The 17,397-nt window shown below is 55.4% G+C and overlaps 1 protein-coding gene across 1 annotated transcript in view; it reads left to right on the top strand.

The window, feature by feature from the left end:
- The first annotated feature begins 6,004 nt into the window (after positions 1 to 6,004).
- Positions 6,005 to 17,397, top strand: part of LOC139235276 (probable E3 ubiquitin-protein ligase MARCHF10) — a 34,257-nt gene continuing 22,864 nt past the window's right edge. Inside the window, exons 1-3 of the mRNA XM_070866418.1 lie at positions 6,005 to 6,483; positions 9,573 to 9,742; positions 17,241 to 17,351. Coding sequence (XP_070722519.1) covers positions 6,011 to 6,483; positions 9,573 to 9,742; positions 17,241 to 17,314 — 717 coding nt within the window. The 5' untranslated portion in view covers positions 6,005 to 6,010 and the 3' untranslated portion in view covers positions 17,315 to 17,351. The remainder of the gene's footprint in view (positions 6,484 to 9,572; positions 9,743 to 17,240; positions 17,352 to 17,397) is intronic.

Below are 17,397 nucleotides of genomic sequence, written 5' to 3'. Positions count from 1 at the left end.
TTGTCAGCTGTGTCTCAGTGAGCAGCACTCTCGCCTCTGAGTCAGAAGGTTGTGGGTTCAAGTCCCACTCCAGGGTCTTGAGCACGTAAATCCAGGCTGACACTCCAGTGCAGTACTGAGGGAGCGCCGCACTGTCGGAGGTGCCGTCTTTCGGATGAGACGTTAAACCGAGGCCCCGTCTGCTCTCTCAGGTGGACGTAAAAGATCCCACAGCCACTATTTGGAAGAAGAGCGGGGGGAGTTATCCCCGGTGTCCTGGGGCCAATATTTATCCCTCAATCAACATAACAAAAACAGATTATCCGGTCATTATCACATTGCTGTGTGTGGGAGCTTGCTGTGCGCAAATAGCCAACATTATAACAGTGGCAACGCTTTGAAAAGTTCTTCATTGGCTGTAAAGCGCTTTGAAATGTCCGGTGGTCCTATACTCGTTGGAGTTTAGAAGAATGAGAGGCGATCTTACTGAAACGTATAAGAATCTGAGGGGGGTTGACAGGGTAGATGCAGAGAGGATGTTTCCCCTCGTGGGGGAATCTAGAACTAGGGGGCATAGTTTCAGAATAAGAGGTTGCTCATTTAAAATGGAGATAAGGAGGAATTTCTTCTCTCAGAGGGTTGCAAATCTGTGGAATTCTCTGCCCCAGAGAGCTGTGGAGGCTGGGACATTGAATATATTTAAGGTGGAGATAGACAGAATTTTGAGCGATGAGGGAGTGAAGGGTTATGGGGAGCGGGCGGGGAAGTGGAGCTGAGTCCATGATCAGATCAGCCATGATCTTATTGAATGGTGGAGCAGGCTCGAGGGGCCGAATGGCCGACTCCTGCTCCTGCTGCAACTGTACAGGGTATTTGTGAGGCCGCACCTGGAGTACTGCGTGCAGTTTTGGTCACCTTACTTAAGGAAGGATATACTGGCCTTGGAGGGGGTACAGAGACGATTCACTTGGCTGATTCCGAAGATGAGGGGGTTACCTTATGATGATAGATTGAGTAGACTGGGTCTTTACTCGTTGGAGTTCAGAAGGATGAGGGGTGATCTTATAGAAACATTTAAAATAATGAAAGGGATAGACAAGATAGAGGCAGAGAGGTTGTTTCCACTGGTCGGGGAGACTAGAACTAGGGGGGCACAGCCTCAAAATACGGGGGAGCCAATTTAAAACCGAGTTGAGAAGGAATTTCTTCTCCCAGAGGGTTGTGAATCTGTGGCATTCTCTGCCCAAGGAAGCAGTTGAGGCTAGCTCATTGAATGTATTCAAGTCACAGATAGATAGATTTTTAACCAATAAGGGAATTAAGGGTTACGGGGAGCGGGCGGGTAAGTGGAGCTGAGTCCACGGCCAGATCAGCCATGATCTTGCTGAATGGCGGAGCAGGCTCGAGGGGCTAGATGGCCTACTCCTGTTCCTAATTCTTATGTTCTTATTTCTTATGTGGTCGTGAAAGGCGCTATATAAATTCAAGTCTTTTTGTGTCCATAACAAACATGACTGAGTATCAGAAGTACGTGATTGGCTGTGAATCGCTTCCTGAGGGTGTGAAAGGTGCACTGGGTGACGCAAGTTTGTTTGTTGGTTCAATGATAGTGATAGGCGGAGGCGTGAATCGGGGTCGGAGGTGGGCTGACCCGTGCCCCGTCCCAAGAGGCCTTGCACTAAATCTATCCCCATGGCGCAGTTTCTATATTAGATCGAATTTAAAAGAGTTAAAAAGTCGATTTGCATTCACACAGCTCCTTTCTCAACCTCCGGATGACCCGAAGCGCTTTACAGGCATTGCATATTTTGACGTATAGTCACTGTTGTAAGGTAGAAAGCGTGGCAACTAATTTGCGCGCGGCAAACTAGATCATCTGTTTTAGTAATAAAACCAGAAAAAGCTGGAAATACTCAGCCGGTCACGCGGCATATGTGGAGGGAGACAGAGTTGACGTTTTCGGGCCTGCGACCCTTCGTCAGAACTGGCTAAAGTTCGAGATGTAACAGATTCTTAAGGAAGTGCAGGGGGCAGGGAAAGTGGGAGGGGAAGGGAGAACGAAAGCGAAGGTCCAGTGCCTCCTGCTGGAAAGTGTGTGGACATCAGGTGGGAGCAGGGTTGGGCATGGCTGTGATGCTCTCCATGGTAGAATAGACGGCCGGCACTTACTGTCTCGGCTCACACATGCAGAATGGCCACTTGGACGAAGTCCTGGAGGGTGATTAATACCTGTGGAAGTTGAGCCTTGTGTGACTTGCTTCTTTCAGAGACAGAAAGTAATGTTTGTGGGGGGGGGGGGGAATTAAGTGCATTGAAAAGATTCTGAGAATACCTCACTTACAAATATTTGCCTTGTCGGTGCCTTGAAAAGCGCCATTAAGCGAGCCGTAGTATTTAGCATGTTTAGGGTGCTGATTAGTGACGATTAACTCTGACTTGACATGCATTTTCCAGCAGGAGTCATTTGATAGGGTGGAAGGCAGGCGAGATTGGAGAGACAAAGGGGACGATGGGCACAAGTTAGGAAACAAAAGAGGAGTCTCGATGGAGGGTGAATGGCGGAATTATCGCCAGCTGCCGCGGGAAAGAGGAAAAAAAGGGCGGGTGTTTGCAAAAAAAAAAAAGGGAAAACAGAGGTCGTGGTCTGAAATTGTCGAACTCGATTTTCAGTCCAGAGGCTGTTAAGTGCCTGAAGAAAAAGCTGAGGTGCTGTTCCTCTAGCTTGCGTTGAGCTTCTGTTTTGGTGCTCTGGTTTGGGACGCCCTGAGGCAGAGCAAGGTGTCGAAGAAATGCAAGTCCTTTCTTTATGTGGCTGCCCCTTGATTGCACCTCTGCTTTCCATGTGGCAGCGATTTCCACATTCTCACCACTCTCTGAGTAAAGACGTTTCACCTGAATTCCTTGCTAGGTTTATCAGTGACGATCGTATATTTACGACCCCCCCCCTCCCTCCAGCTAGAAAATTGGGTTGGAGGTTTACTAAGGCGCCGATGTCGGGCAGCCGCTAAACTTAGCGGCGGGAAACTTTTAGCGAGGGGAGCGGCAAAATCCAGTTTTTGCGGCCTGACGGTAGAGCGGGGCTCTGAGGGAAACGTTGCACACTTCTCTCGGGGCGCGAAGCACAAATTGCAAAGTGCTGCAGTGCAGAGGGACCTGGGGGTCCTTGTGCATGAAACACTAAAGGTTCGTGTGCAGGTACAGCAAATGATCAGGAAGGCCAATGGTATCTTGGCCTTTATTGCAAAGGGGGATAGAGTATAAAAGCAGAGAAGTCCTGCTGCAACCATACAGGGTATTGGTGAGGCCACACCTGGAGTACTGCGTGCAGTTTTGGTTTCCGTATTTACGAAAGGACACACTTGCATCGGAGGCAGTTCAGAGAAGGTTCACTCGGTTGATTCCGGAGATGAGGGGGTTGACTTATGAGGAAAGGTTGAGGAGGTTGGGCCTCTACTTACTGGAATTCAGAAGAATGAGAGGTGATCGTATCCAAACGTATAAGTTTATGAGGGGGCTCGACAAGGTGGATGCAGAGAGGATGTTTCCACTGATGGGGGAGACTAGAACTAGGGGGCATAGTCTTAGAATAAGGGGCCGCCCATTTAAAACTGAGATGAGGAGGAATTTCTTCTCTCTGAGGGTTGTAAATCTGTGGAATTCGCTGCCTCAGAGAGCTGTGGAGGCTGGGTCATTGAATAAATTTAGGACAGAAATAGACAGCTTCTTTACTGATAAGGGAATAAGGGGAGCGGGCAGGGAAGTGGAGCTGAGTCCATGATCGGATCAGCCATGATCTTATTGAATGGTGGAGCAGGCTCGAGGGGCCGAATGGCCGACTCCTGCTCCGATTTCTCATGTTCTTATGTCGGCCGGGTGAGCACCTGAATATCCCGTGCTAAAGAGCCATCTCCGTGGCCACCTCAGAGAGGCCTCCCTGCAAAAAAAAACAAATCGGAACAAAAATCATACCCCAAATAAAGTTAAATCGCAAAATAAAACAAGATATCGCTCACACTTGCCCACTGCAGTGATTCTTTCCCAGAGCGCCCCAGGACCGCTCTGCACGCCAGCTTTCCCTAGGGGGCGCCACAGCTGCAGCGCAAACCAAATTTTGCTTCGATGTCGTTACCGGTGGCGTTGAACACCGGCGCGACGCTCCCGGGCGATGCTCCTCGGCACCGCCAGGAGCGGCACGCTGAATTTGCCGAGCGGCCCGAAAATGTCGCCCCTCGCGGCTGCAATCCCTTTAGCGCCCCTTGCGGTGGGGCGCTATCCAATCAGCTTGCTCCCCCTCGTGTTTGGAGAGATGGAACCGAACAGCGGAGAAGTTATGTTAATCTTGTCTCGAAGCTTGGTCAGACCGCACTTGGGGCACCGCGCACAGTTCTGGTCGCCATTTTAGAAAAAGGCGATCGAGGCACTGGAGAGAGTGCAGAGAAGATTTGCAAGGATGCTATCAGAATTGAGAGGTTACAGCTATCAGGAAAGGATGGACTGGGTCTCTTTCCTCTTGCAAAGAGAAGGCTGAGGGATGATCTGATATTATGAAAGGGTTTGATAAGAATGTTTCCTCTTGTGGGGAAGGGCAAAACCAGGGGGTCATAAATATAAGGTAGTCATCAGAAATCATATGCGGACTTCAGAAGAAACTTCTTTACCCAGAGGGTCGCGCGAGTGTAATAGAGCTCCTCCTAGTGGACTACTGCTCCACCGAGTGGACTACTGTGGTAATGCAACTGCGGCTGTAAATACAATAAAAGCATCAGGTGACAAGGTCACCTGACACGTTCCTGTCGCGCCATCTTGTATATGTGTGAGTGTTTGCGCTGTCGTATCGACGGTATCGCACTCGCTAACCACAGCGAGCGGTTAGCGAGTGTGCTATCTTCTGCTATACGACATCACGTGTCGACGCATTTAAGGAGAGGCTGGGTAAACACATGAGGGAGGAGGGAATAGAGGGCTATGCTGATAGGGTGAGGTGAAGAGGGGTGGGGGGGGGGGGGGGGGGCTCGAGTGGAGCATAAACGCCGGCACGAACCAGTTGGGCCCAATGGCCTGTTTCTGTGCCGTAAATACTTTGTTACAATTGGTCAAAGAAAGATGGCCACAGGCACGATGGGCCGAATGGCCCCCCCCCCCCCCCTCCATTTTCTGCTCCAAGATTCAATGAATCAATTCTCGGGACGTGGGTGTCGCTGGCAAGGCCGGTATTTATTACATTTTAATTGCCCTTTCACCCCAACAAGCCCACCCCGTGATGGTTCTGACCCCTCACTGTGTGGACAGGGGGAAGGGGTGGGGGGGGGGTTACCTGGCCCAAGTGGCTCAGGGGCTGAGGAAGGAAGGGCGGAGGTTTGAGCGGGGGCCTGCGCACTGGCTGTGCCGAGAGGTCTGTTTCTGTGCCGTTGAGCGAGGTCATTCGATGTCATTAACAGACGCGTTTGGCTCTTGTTTTTTTTTTTGTGTGTGTGTTTCAGGCCCCGACCACGGACAAACTTTCCCGGCGCAGAGACTGCAAGCCGAGGGCAGGAAGACACCCCCCACGTACCAGGCGCCCAAGCCGAGCTCGGCCGGCTCCGGGCCGGGGCTGCCGGTCGGGAGGGCCCAGTCCGGGAGCCCGTGTTGCGGGGATAGCGCCGCGGAGGACGAGGCCTTGACCCAGAGGAGCGGGGGCGGCAGCGACGCCGTCCAGGACCCGGGGCCGGCTCCCCGCCGGCCGGCCGCCGGCCAGAGCGAGGGGGAGCCCGGGGCGACGGCGGCCGAACCCGCCAAGCTCAGCAAGCAGCACACCGGCCGCATCCTGAGGCGGGAGCGGCTGAGCAGCGCGACGGAGGAAGAAGCCGGCCGGGCCCCGCTGGCCGGCGGCCGAGACGGCGCCGCCCCCGGAGCCGCCGACCCGGGCGGCCCCCCCGCCCCGCCGTGCGACCGCCTCCCCTTCGGGCCGCGGGAGCGCCCGCGGGCCTGCCCGGAGAAAGCGAGCGGCGCCGCCGCCGGGACCGGCGAAGACCGCCGCCGCCAGCGGTGGAAGATGCCGTGCGGCGCCGGGGCTCGCCGGGGCTCGGAGGGCCCGGCCCACCCCACCGAGGGCTCGGCGCCCAGCGCCAGGCTCCGCCACCCAGCTGCCGGCCAGGAGGCCGAGGGCCATCACCACCACCACCACCACCAGCAGCACCAACTGCCCCGGCTGGAAGCCAGCCGGCTGGTCAGACTGCTGCTCACCACTGCCAACGCCGGCGTCACCCAGCCCCCCGCCGCCGCCGCCGGCCTGGCACGCCTGCAGCCCATCTCGAACGCCCGCCTGGGAACAGCTTCAGTCGCCAGCCCGCCCTGGGGCAGCCACGGCCAGCCGCCACGGGGCCCCCTCTCCATGACTGTCCTGGCCGTGTCGGACCCGAGGGGTCAGGAGGCGAGGGAGCGCAGCCCGGCGCCCTCCGGCAAAGAGGCCCAGGAGACCGAGAAGCCCCGTCCGGACCCAGAGATGCTCAGGAAGCTGCAGGAGAGGTGAGGAACTCGGGCCGGGGGGGGGGGGGGGTGGGGGGGTGGATCCATCGGTCTTATTAGGGGAGGGGAAGCAGGGCAGGGCTGTGTGAAAGCCACCCTTTTCTCTTGGAGGGTCCTGATGCAGAGACGCCCTCTTCAAAAAAGGGGTTCCTGATGTTGAGACTCCGGGCTAAAAAAATCAGTACAGGTATAGCCATCTCTTCCCCCAGTCACACTTTTTCTTCTCCCCCCTCAGTCACTCTCTCTCCCCCAGTCGCTCTCTCTCTCTCTCTCCCCCAGTCTCTCTCTCTCCCCCGGTCTCTCTCTCTCTCCCCCAGTCTCTCTCTCTCTCCCCGGTCTCTCTCTCTCTCCCCTTCTCCCCCGGTCTCTCTACCCCCGGTCTCTCTCGCTCTCCCCCAGTCTCTCTCTCTCTCCCCCGGTCTCTCTCGCTCTCCCCCGGTCTCTCTCGCTCTCCCCCGGTCTCTCTCGCTCTCCCCCGGTCTCTCTCGCTCTCCCCCGGTCTCTCTCGCTCTCCCCCGGTCTCTCTCGCTCTCCCCCGGTCTCTCTCGCTCTCCCCCGGTCTCTCTCGCTCTCCCCCAGTCGTGCTCTCTCTCTCTCCCCCAGTCGCTCTCTATCTCTCTCTCCCCCAGTCGCTCTCTCTCTCTCTCCCCCAGTCGCTCTCTCTCTCTCTCTCTCTCCCCCAGTCGCTCTCTCTCTCTCTCTCTCCCCCAGTCGCTCTCTCTCTCTCTCCCCCAGTCGCTCTCTCTCTCTCTCTCCCCCAGTCGCGCTCTCTCTCTCTCCCCCAGTCGCTCTCTCTCTCTCTCCCCCAGTCGCTCTCTCTCTCTCTCTCCCCCAGTCGCTCTCTCTCTCTCTCTCCCCCAGTCGCTCTCTCTCTCTCTCCCCCAGTCTATCTCTCTCTCTCCCCCAGTCGCTCTCTCTCTCTCTCCCCCAGTCGCTCTCTCTCTCTCTCTCCCCCAGTCGCTCTATCTCTCTCTCTCCCCCAGTCGCTCTCTCTCTCTCTCCCCAGTCGCTCTCTCTCTCTCTCTCCCCCAGTCGCTCTCTCTCTCTCTCTCCCCCAGTCGCTCTCTCTCTCTCTCCCCCAGTCTATCTCTCTCTCTCCCCCAGTCGCTCTCTCTCTCGCTCTCCCCCAGTCGCTCTCTCTCCCCCAGTCGCTCTCTCTCTCTCTCTCTCCCCCAGTCGCTCTCTCTCGCTCTCCCCCAGTCGCTCTCTCTCCCCCAGTCGCTCTCTCTCTCTCTCTCCCCCAGTCGCGCTCTCTCTCTCTCCCCCAGTCGCTCTCTCTCTCGCTCTCCCCCAGTCGCTCTCTCTCTCGCTCTCCCCCAGTCGCTCTCTCTCCCCCAGTCGCTCTCTCTCTCTCTCCCCCAGTCGCTCTCTCTCTCGCTCTCCCCCAGTCGCTCTCTCTCCCCAGTCGCTCTCTCTCTCTCTCCCCCAGTCGCGCTCTCTCTCTCTCCCCCAGTCGCTCTCTCTCTCGCTCTCCCCCAGTCGCTCTCTCTCTCGCTCTCCCCCAGTCGCTCTCTCTCTCGCTCTCCCCCAGTCGCTCTCTCTCCCCCAGTCGCTCTCTCTCTCTCTCCCCCAGTCGCTCTCTCTCTCTCTCTCCCCCAGTCGCTCTCTCTCTCTCTCCCCCCCAGTCGCTCTCTCTCTCTCTCTCTCTCCCCCAGTCGCTCTCTCTCTCTCTCTCTCCCCCAGTCGCTCTCTCTCTTTCTCCCCCAGTCGCTCTCTCTTTCTCCCCCAGTCGCTCTCTCTCTTTCTCCCCCAGTCGCTCTCTCTCTTTCTCCCCCAGTCGCTCTCTCTTTCTCCCCCAGTCGCTCTCTCTTTCTCCCCCAGTCGCTCTCTCTCCCCGCCCCCCAGTCGCTCTCTCTCTCTCTTCCCCCCCCAGTCTATCTCTCTCTCTCCCCCAGTCGCTCTCTCTCTCTCTCCCCCAGTCGCTCTCTCTCTCTCTCTCCCTCAGTCGCTCTCTCTCTCTCTCTCCCCCAGTCGCTCTCTCTCTCTCTCCCCCAGTCGCTCTCTCTCTCTCTCCCCCAGTCGCTCTCTCTCTCTTCCCCCCCCAGTCGCTCTCTCTCTCTCTCCCCCCCCAGTCGCTCTCTCTCTCTCTCCCCCCCAGTCGCTCTCTCTCTCTCTCCCCCCCAGTCGCTCTCTCTCTCTCTCCCCCCCAGTCGCTCTCTCTCTCTCTCCCCCCCAGTCGCTCTCTCTCTCTCCCCCCCAGTCGCTCTCTCTCTCTCTCCCCCCCAGTCGCTCTCTCTCTCTCTCCCCCCCAGTCGCTCTCTCTCTCTCTCCCCCCCAGTCGCTCTCTCTCCCCCCCAGTCGCTCTCTCTCTCTCTCCCCCAGTCGCTCTCTCTCTCTCTCCCCCAGTCGCTCTCTCTCTCTCTCCCCCAGTCGCTCTCTCTCTCTCTCTCCCCCCCAGTCGCTCTCTCTCTCTCTCCCCCAGTCGCTCTCTCTCTCTCCCCACCAGTCGCTCTCTCTCTCTCTTCCCCCCCAGTCGCTCTCTCTCTCTCTCCCCCCCCCAGTCGCTCTCTCTCTCTCTCCCCCCCCCAGTCGCTCTCTCTCTCTCTCTCCCCCAGTCGCTCTCTCTCTCTCTCTCCCCCAGTCGCTCTCTCTCTCTCTCCTCCCCCAGTCGCTCTCTCTCTCTCTCTCCCCCAGTCGCTCTCTCTCTCTCTCTCCCCCAGTCGCGCTCTCTCTCTCTCTCTCCCCCAGTCGCTCTCTCTCTCTCCCCCAGTCGCTCTCTCTCTCTCTCTCTCCCCCAGTCGCTCTCTCTCTCTCCCCCAGTCTCTCTCTCTCTCCCCCAGTCGCTCTCTCTCTCTCTCCCCCAGTCTCTCTCTCTCTCTCTCCCCCAGTCTCTCTCTCTCTCCCCCAGTCTCTCTCTCTCTCCCCCAGTCTCTCTCTCTCTCCCCCGGTCTCTCTCTCTCCTCTCCCCCAGTCATGCTCTCTCACCCCTCGGGCATTAACGGGTGGCACTAAGCAAATTAATTTCTAGCCCTCCCTCTTTAAAAGGGGTCCCCGATGGAGAGACTCCCTCTATAAAAGGAGTTCTCACTGGCGAAATCTCTGCCGCCCTCTCTTTACTGATACTGTGATCCGGTGTTCTTTGTACTCAGTCTGCTTCACGAGGACTCGGAGGAGGAGGAGGGGGACCTGTGCAGGATCTGCCTGATACCGGGTGGCACCCCACTGAACCCACTTCTTGAACCCTGCAAATGTGTTGGAAGTCTACAGTTCGTGCACCATGACTGCCTAAAGAGGTGGCTCCAGGCAAAGGTTATTTCAGGTAGGACACTTGACCGAATGGGGCCCTTGCAAATTCCGCGGTCGTCTCTAGTCAGCTACAAGAACCCTTAAGAACATAAGGGTATCTTGGCCTTTATTGCAAAGAGGATGGAGTATAAAAGCAGGGAAGTCCTGCTACAGTTATACAGGGTATTGATGAGGTCACACCTGGAGTACTGCGTGCAGTTTTGATTTCCATATTTACGAAAGGATATACTTGATTTGGAGACAGTTCAGAGAAGGTTCACTCGGTTGATTCCGGGAATGAGGGGGTTGACCTATGAGGAAAGGTTGAGTAGGTTGGGCCTCTACTCATTGGAATTCAGAAGAATGAGAGGTGATCTTATCGAAACGTATAAGATTATGAGGGGGCTTGACAAGGTGGATGCAGAGAGGATATTTCCACTGATGGGGGAGACTAGAACTAGGGGGCATAATCTTAGAATAAGGGGCCGCCCATTTAAAACTGAGATGAGGAGAAATTTCTTCTCTGAGGGTTGTAACTCTGTGGCAGAGGAAGATTGCTCCATGGTGGATCAAAGCAATTTCAAGCCTCAGAGAGAGGAGGCAGATGCTGAAGTACACGGGGTGCACACATTTTCGACAAAATGTCCACCTATAATGCTAAACGTAAAATTGAATGGCTTAGCTGTAGCCATGGAACTGGACACTGGCGCTAGCCAATCCATCATGAGTAAAAAGATGTTTGAGTGGTGCAACAAGGCATTCAGACCAGCCCTGAGCCCCATCCACACGAAACTGAGAACGTACACCAAAGAGCTTATCACTGTCCTGGGCAGCGCCATGGTCAAGGTCACCTACGAGGGCACGGTGCACGAACTGCCACTCTGGATTGTCCCGGGCGATGGCCCCACACTGCTTGGAAGGAGCTGGCTGGGCAAAATCCGCTGGAACTGGGATGACATCCGAGCGCTATCACATGTCGATGAGGCCACATGTACCCAGGTTCTTAACAAATTTCCTTCCCTTTTTGAGCCAGGCATTGGAAACTTTTCTGGGGTGAAGGTGCGGATCCACTTGGTCCCAGAGGCACGATCCATTCACCACAAGGTGCGAGCGGTACCTCACATGATGAGGGAGAGAGTGGAAATCGAGCTGGACAGGCTGCAATGCGAGGGCATCATCTCCCCAGTGGAATTCAGCGAGTGGGCCAGCCCGATTGTTCCAGTACTCAAAAGTGATGGCACAGTCAGGATTTGCAGCGATTATAAAGTAACTATTAATCATTTCTCGCTACAGGACCAATACCCGCTAGCTAAGGCAGACGACCTATTTGCGACGCTGGCAGGAGGCAAGACATTCACCAAGCTCAACCTGACTTCGGCCTACATGAAGCAGGAGCTGGAGGAGTCTTCGAAGGGCCTCACCTGAATCAACACGCACAAGGGACTGTTCATCTACAACAGATGCCCATTTGGAATTCGGTCAGCTGCAGCGATCTTCCAGAGAAATATGGAGAGCCTACTCAAGTCAGTACCACGCACGGTGGTTTTTCAGGACGACATATTGGTCACAGGTCTGGACACCGTCGAGCACCTACGAAACCTGGAGGAGGTCCTCCAGCGACTGGATCGCATAGGGCTGCGGCTGAAGAGGTCGAAATGCGTCTTCCTGGCAACAGAAGTGGAGTTTTTGGGGAGAAAGATCGCGGCGGACAGCATTCGGCCCACAGATGCCAAGACTGAGGCTATCAGGAACGCGTCCAGGCCACAGAACGTCACGGAGCTGCGGCCGTTCCTGGGACTCCAACTATTTTGGTAACTTGCTACCGGGGTTAAGCACCCTCTTAGAGCCCCTACATGTGTTATTGCGTAACAGTGAGAACTGGGTATGGGGAAAAAAAACAAGTAATTGCTTTTGAGAAAGCCAGAAATATTTTATGCTCCAACAAGCTGCTTGTATTGTATAACCCGTGTAACAGACTTGTGCTAACATGTGATGTGTCGTCGTACGGAGTCGGGTGTATATTACAACAAGCTAACGTTGCGGGGAAGTTGCAACCTGTCGCCTATGCCTCCAGGAGCTTGTCTAAGGCCGAGAGGGCCTACAGCATGATTGAGAAAGAGGCATTAGCATGTGTGCTTGGGGTAAAGAAAATGCATCAGTACTTGTTTGGCCTCAAATTTGAGCTGGAAACCAATCACAAGCCCCTCATATCCCTGTTTGCTGAAAACAAGGGGATAACTACTAATGCCTCAGCCCGCATACAAAGGTGGGCACTCGCGCTATCAGCGTATAACTATACCATCCGCCACAGGCCAGGCACCGAGAACTGTGCGGATGCTCTCAGTCGGCTACCACTGCCCACCGCGGGGGTGGAAATGGCGCAGCCAGCAAACTTGTTGATGGTGGCGCAGCCCGCAGACATGTTGATGTTCATGGAAGCATTTGAAAATGATAAACCATCTGTCACTGCCCGCCAGATTAGGACTTGGACCAGCCAAGATCCTCTGCTGTCCCTAGTAAAAAACTGCGTACTGCATGGGAGCTGGGCCAGCATCCCCATTGAAATGCAAGAGCTAATCAAGCCGTTCCAGCGGCGAAAGGACGAGCTGTCCATTCAGGCAGACTGCCTGTTGTGGGGTAACCGCATAGTGCTACCAAAAAAGGGCAGGGAGACGTTCATCTCGATCTCCACAGCACACACCCGGGTATAGTAATGATGAAAGCGATAGTCAGATCCCACGTATGGTGGCCCGGTATCGACTCTGACTTAGAGTCCTGTGTGCGGCAATGCCGTGTGTGTGCTCAGTTGAGCAACGCGCCCAGAGAGGCCCCACTAAGTTTGTGGTCCTGGCCCTCCAGATCATGGTCAAGGATCCATGTCGACTATGCGGGCCCGTTTCTCGGTAAAATGTTCCTGGCGGTGATGGATGCTTTTTCAAAATCGATTGAATGTGAAATAATGTCGGGAAGCACCGCCACCGCCACCATTGAAAGCCTGAGGGCCATGTTTGCCACCCACGGCCTGCCAGACATACTGGTCAGTGACAACGGGCCATGTTTCACCAGTGCCAAATTTAAAGAATTCATGACCCACAATGGGATCAAACATGTCACCTCGGCCCCGTTTAAACCAGCCTCCAATGGGCAGGCAGAGCGGGCAGTACAAACAATCAAACAGAGCCTCAAACGAGTCACAGAAGGCTCACTCCAAACCCGCCTGTCCCGAGTACTGCTCAGCTACCGCACGAGACCCCACTCGCTCACGGGTGCCCCCGGCTGAGCTACTCATGAAAAGGACGCTTAAAACCAGACTCTCGCTGGTTCACCCCAACCTGCATGATCAGGTAGAGAGCAGGCGGCAGCAACAAAATGTAAACGATGGTCGCGCCACTGTGTCACGGGAAATTGATCTGAATGACCCTGTGTATTTGCTAAACTATGGACATGGTCCCAAGTGGATCGTGGGCACAGTGATAGCTAAAGAAGGGAGTAGGATGTTTGTAGTCAAACTAGACAATGGACAAATTTGCAGAAAGCACCTGGACCAAACGAGGCTGCGGTTCACAGACTGCCCTGAACAACCCACAGCAGACACCACCTTTTTCGAGCCCACAACACACACCCAAAGGATCAACGACACCACCCCGGACCAGGAAATTGAACCCATCATAACCAACAGCCCAGCAAGGCCAGGCTCACCCACAACCCACAACACGCCAGCCCAGCGAGGGCACAGCCAACACACCAGAACAGACATTTGTACCGAGGCGGTCCACCAGGGAAAGAAAGGCTCCTGACCGCCTCACCTTGTAAATAGTTTTCACTTTGACTTTGGTGGGGGGAGTGATGTTGTGTATCTGTAAAGCATGCACTCCCATGATCCGCCACCAGAGAGCGCATCCCCTGAAGTCCCAAGGGATCCCAGCATCCCTTGGAAGCACTGTATATAAGCCGGCCCCTAAGGCCTGTTCCTCACTCTGGAGTGTCTTAATAAAGACTGAGGTCACTGTTACTTTAACCTCCCTGTGTGCCATCTCATCTGTGTTAGGAACACAACACAACCCATCTCGCACACTCCCGGGCGGGGTACGAGGCAAAGCTCATCATCCAATGAGCGATTCTCCCTCTCATCTCCAAGCTTTCCCTCTCCATCACATCTTGTCTCCCTCTATTTTAGTGATCAGTGGCCCTCTGAACTTCCCTCTCGTCTTCCTCGCAACAACTCCTCACATTTATACAGCACATTTAACATAGTAAAACATCCCACAGGAGGGTAACCAAACCACATTTGAATCACCGAACCACGTAAGGAGATGTTAGGGCAGGTGACCAACGCTTTGGTCAAACAGGTCGGCTTGAAGGAGAATCTTAAAGGAGAGAGAGAGGGAAGTGGATAGGCTTAGGGAGGGAATTCCACAGCTCAGGGGCCTCGGCAGCTGAAGGCATTGCCGCCAACGGCTGAGCGATTAAAATCAAAGATACGCAAGAGGCCAGAATTGGAGGGGTGCAGAGATCTCAGAGGGTCGTAGGACTGGAGGAGGTTACAGAGACAGGGAGGGGGCGAGGGGCCATGGAGGGATTTGTAAACAAGGATGAGAATTTTGAAATCGAGACGCTGTCAGACCGGAAGCCAATGTAGGTCAGCGAGCACAGCGGGGTGATGGGTGAACAGGACTAGGTGCGGTGTAATGTATGCCCCCGTGAATATATTCACAGCTTTGTCGAGATGTTGCGTTGTGAGTGACTTAGCCAGTCACGTGATGTTCACAAGACTCAATAGGTGGAGGTTATCCACGACGAGGTATGCAGTTGTGAGCCTGGTGGATCAACTGATAATGTGACATGTGTGTGATTGCTAAACCTTTGGTAATAAAGCAACTGGTTCTAAGTAGCAATGTGTTGCTATGAATCCTTAAGCAAAGATCCCATGAAGCAAATACATTACACGCGGGTTAGGAAACGGGCAGCAGAGTTTTGGAAGAGCTTAGGTTTAGAGAGGGTGGAAGGTGAGCGGCCGGCCAGGAGAGCGTCGGATAACAGGAACGCTCTCTTCCACCAATCCTCATGAAATCAAAGGATAGATTCCCCCGATCATGTATGTCTCGCGAGGAGCTGCACCCAAAGGGAAGGCGGAATGGACAGCTGCCCGTACATCTTTTACCATCTCCTGCTCCCACTCGGTCTGTCTCGCTCTCGCCTCTGATTCAGAAGATTCGTGGGTCCGTGACTCTCACTCCAGAACCCTGCAATCCAAGGCCGACAGATGCAGTACAATGTGGATAAATGTGAGGTTATCTATTTTGGGGGCAAAAACACGAAGGCAGAATATTATCTGAATGGCGGCAGATTAGGAAAAGGGGAGGTGCAACGAGACCTGGGTGTCATGGTACATCAGTCACTGAAGGTTGGCATGCAGGTACAGCAGGCGGTGAAGAAGGCAAATGGCATGTTGACCTTCATAGCGAGGGAATTTGAGTACAGGAGCAGGGAGGTCTTACTGCAGTTGTTCAGGGCCTTAGTGAAGCCTCACCTGGAATATTGTGTTCAGTTTTGGTCTCTTAATCTGAGGAAGGACATTCTTGCTATTGAGGAAGGGCAGCGAAGGTTCACCAGACTGATTCCAGGGATGGCTGGGCTGTCATATGAGCAGAGACTGGATCAACTGGGCCTTCATTCACTGGAGTTTAGAAGGATGAGAGGGGATCTCATAGAAACATATAAGATTGTGACGGGACTGGACAGGTTAGATGTGGGAAGAATGTTCCCGATGTTGGGGAAGTCCAGAACCAGGGGACACAGTCTAAGGATAAGGGGTAGGCCATTTAGGACCGAGATGAGGAGAAACTTCTTCACTCAGGGAGTTGTTAACCTGTGGGGTTCCCTACTGCAGAGACTTGTTGATGCCAGTTCATTGGATATATTCAAGAGGGAGTTGGATATGGCCCTTACGGCTAAGGGGATGAAGGGGTATGGAGAGAAAGCAGGAAAGGGGTACTGAAGGAATGATCAGCCATGATCATATTGAATGGTGGTGCAGGCTCGAAGGGCCGAATGGCCTACTCCTGCACCTATTTTCTATGTTTCTATGACACTCCCCGGTGCCCATACTGAGGGAGTGCTGCACTGTCCGAGGTGCCGTCTTTCGGATGAGACATTAAACTGAGGCCCCGTCTGCCTTCCCGCGGCCACTATTTGGAAGAAGAGCAGGGGGAGTTATCCCTGGTGCCCTGGGCCCTATATTTTTCTACCAACCAACAGCTGAAAAACAGATGTTCTGGCATTGCTGTTTGTGGGATCTTGCTGTGCACAAATTCAGGTGCCGAGCTTCCTAATTACTACACTTCGAAAGTACTTAATTGGCTGTACAGTGCTTTGGGACGTCCCGAGGTGATGAAAGACACTCCAGTTCTTTCATCCTTGGTTTCTCAAGTAACCACAATACTCTTTCCCCCTCCCCCAACCTTCGCTTCCTCCCTCGTGCAGTCTCACTGAGTTGAAACCATCTCCTGCTCATGACTCATCTTTTCCCCCAGCCTGCACCTCAAAATGGTGCATCTCTCCGTCCCTCCATCGCTGTCCCTCCGTCTCCTTCCCTCCCCTCCCTCCCCTCCCCTCCCTCCATCTCCTTCCCTCCCCTCCCTCCGTCTCCTTCCCCCTCCCCTCCCTCCGTCTCCTTCCCCTCCCCTCCCTCCCCTCCCTCCATCTCCTTCCCCTCCCCTCCCTCCATCTCCTTCCCTCCCCTCCCTCCGTCTCCTTCCCCTCCCTCCGTCTCCTTCCCCCTCCCCTCCCTCCGTCTCCTTCCCCTCCCCTCCCTCCGTCTCGTTCCCCCTCCCCTCCCTCCATCTCCTTCTCCCTCCGTCTCCTTCCCCCTCCTCTCCCCCCGTCTTCTTCCCCCTCCCCTCCCTCCGTCTCCTTCCCCTCCCCTCCCTCCGTCTCCTTCCCCTCCCCTCCCTCCGTCTCCTTCCCCTCCCCTCCCTCCGTCTCCTTCCCCTCTCGCTCCCTCAATCTCCTTCCCCCTCCCGCTCCCTCAGTCTCCTTCCCCTCCCCTCCCTCCGTCTCCTTCCCCTCCCCTCCCTCCGTCTCCTTCCCCTCCCCTCCCTCAATCTCCTTCCCCTCCCCTCCCTCAATCTCCTTCCCCTCCCCTCCCTCCGTCTCCTTCCCCTCCCCTCCCTCCGTCTCTTACCCCTCCCCTCCCTCCGTCTCCTTCCCCACCCGCTCCCTCAATCTCCTTCCCCTCCCCTCCCTCCGTCTCCTACCCCTCCCCTCCCTCCGTCTCCTTCCCCTCCCCTCCCTCCGTCTCCTACCCCTCCCCTCCCTCCGTCTCCTACCCCTCCCCTCCCTCCGTCTCCTTCCCCTCCCCTCCCTCCGTCTCCTACCCCTCCCCTCCCTCCGTCCTTCCTCCCTCCCCTCCCTCCGTCTCCTACCCCTCCCCCCCCCCTCGCTCCTTCCCCTCCCCGCTGTTGTTACGCAGTCTGCGGTGATTGAGTGAGTGAGTGGGACTGTGAACCCTCTTCCCTTGTTTCCCCACACAGGCGCCAATCTGGCCGCTGTCACCACCTGCGAGCTCTGCAAACACACCCCTCAAGCTGGATTTCGACAATTTTGACGTTCACGAGTTTCACCGCAAGCGCGCGGCCTCACAGGTACGGGGGGGGGGGGGGGGGGAGGGGCAGAGTGGGGCCTCACAAG

This window comes from Pristiophorus japonicus, chromosome 23, assembly GCF_044704955.1.
Source record: "Pristiophorus japonicus isolate sPriJap1 chromosome 23, sPriJap1.hap1, whole genome shotgun sequence".
Lineage (NCBI taxonomy): Eukaryota > Metazoa > Chordata > Chondrichthyes > Pristiophoridae > Pristiophorus > Pristiophorus japonicus.
The sequence above is the reverse complement of the archived record's forward strand: the minus strand, read 5'-3'. Positions and strand labels throughout refer to the sequence as shown.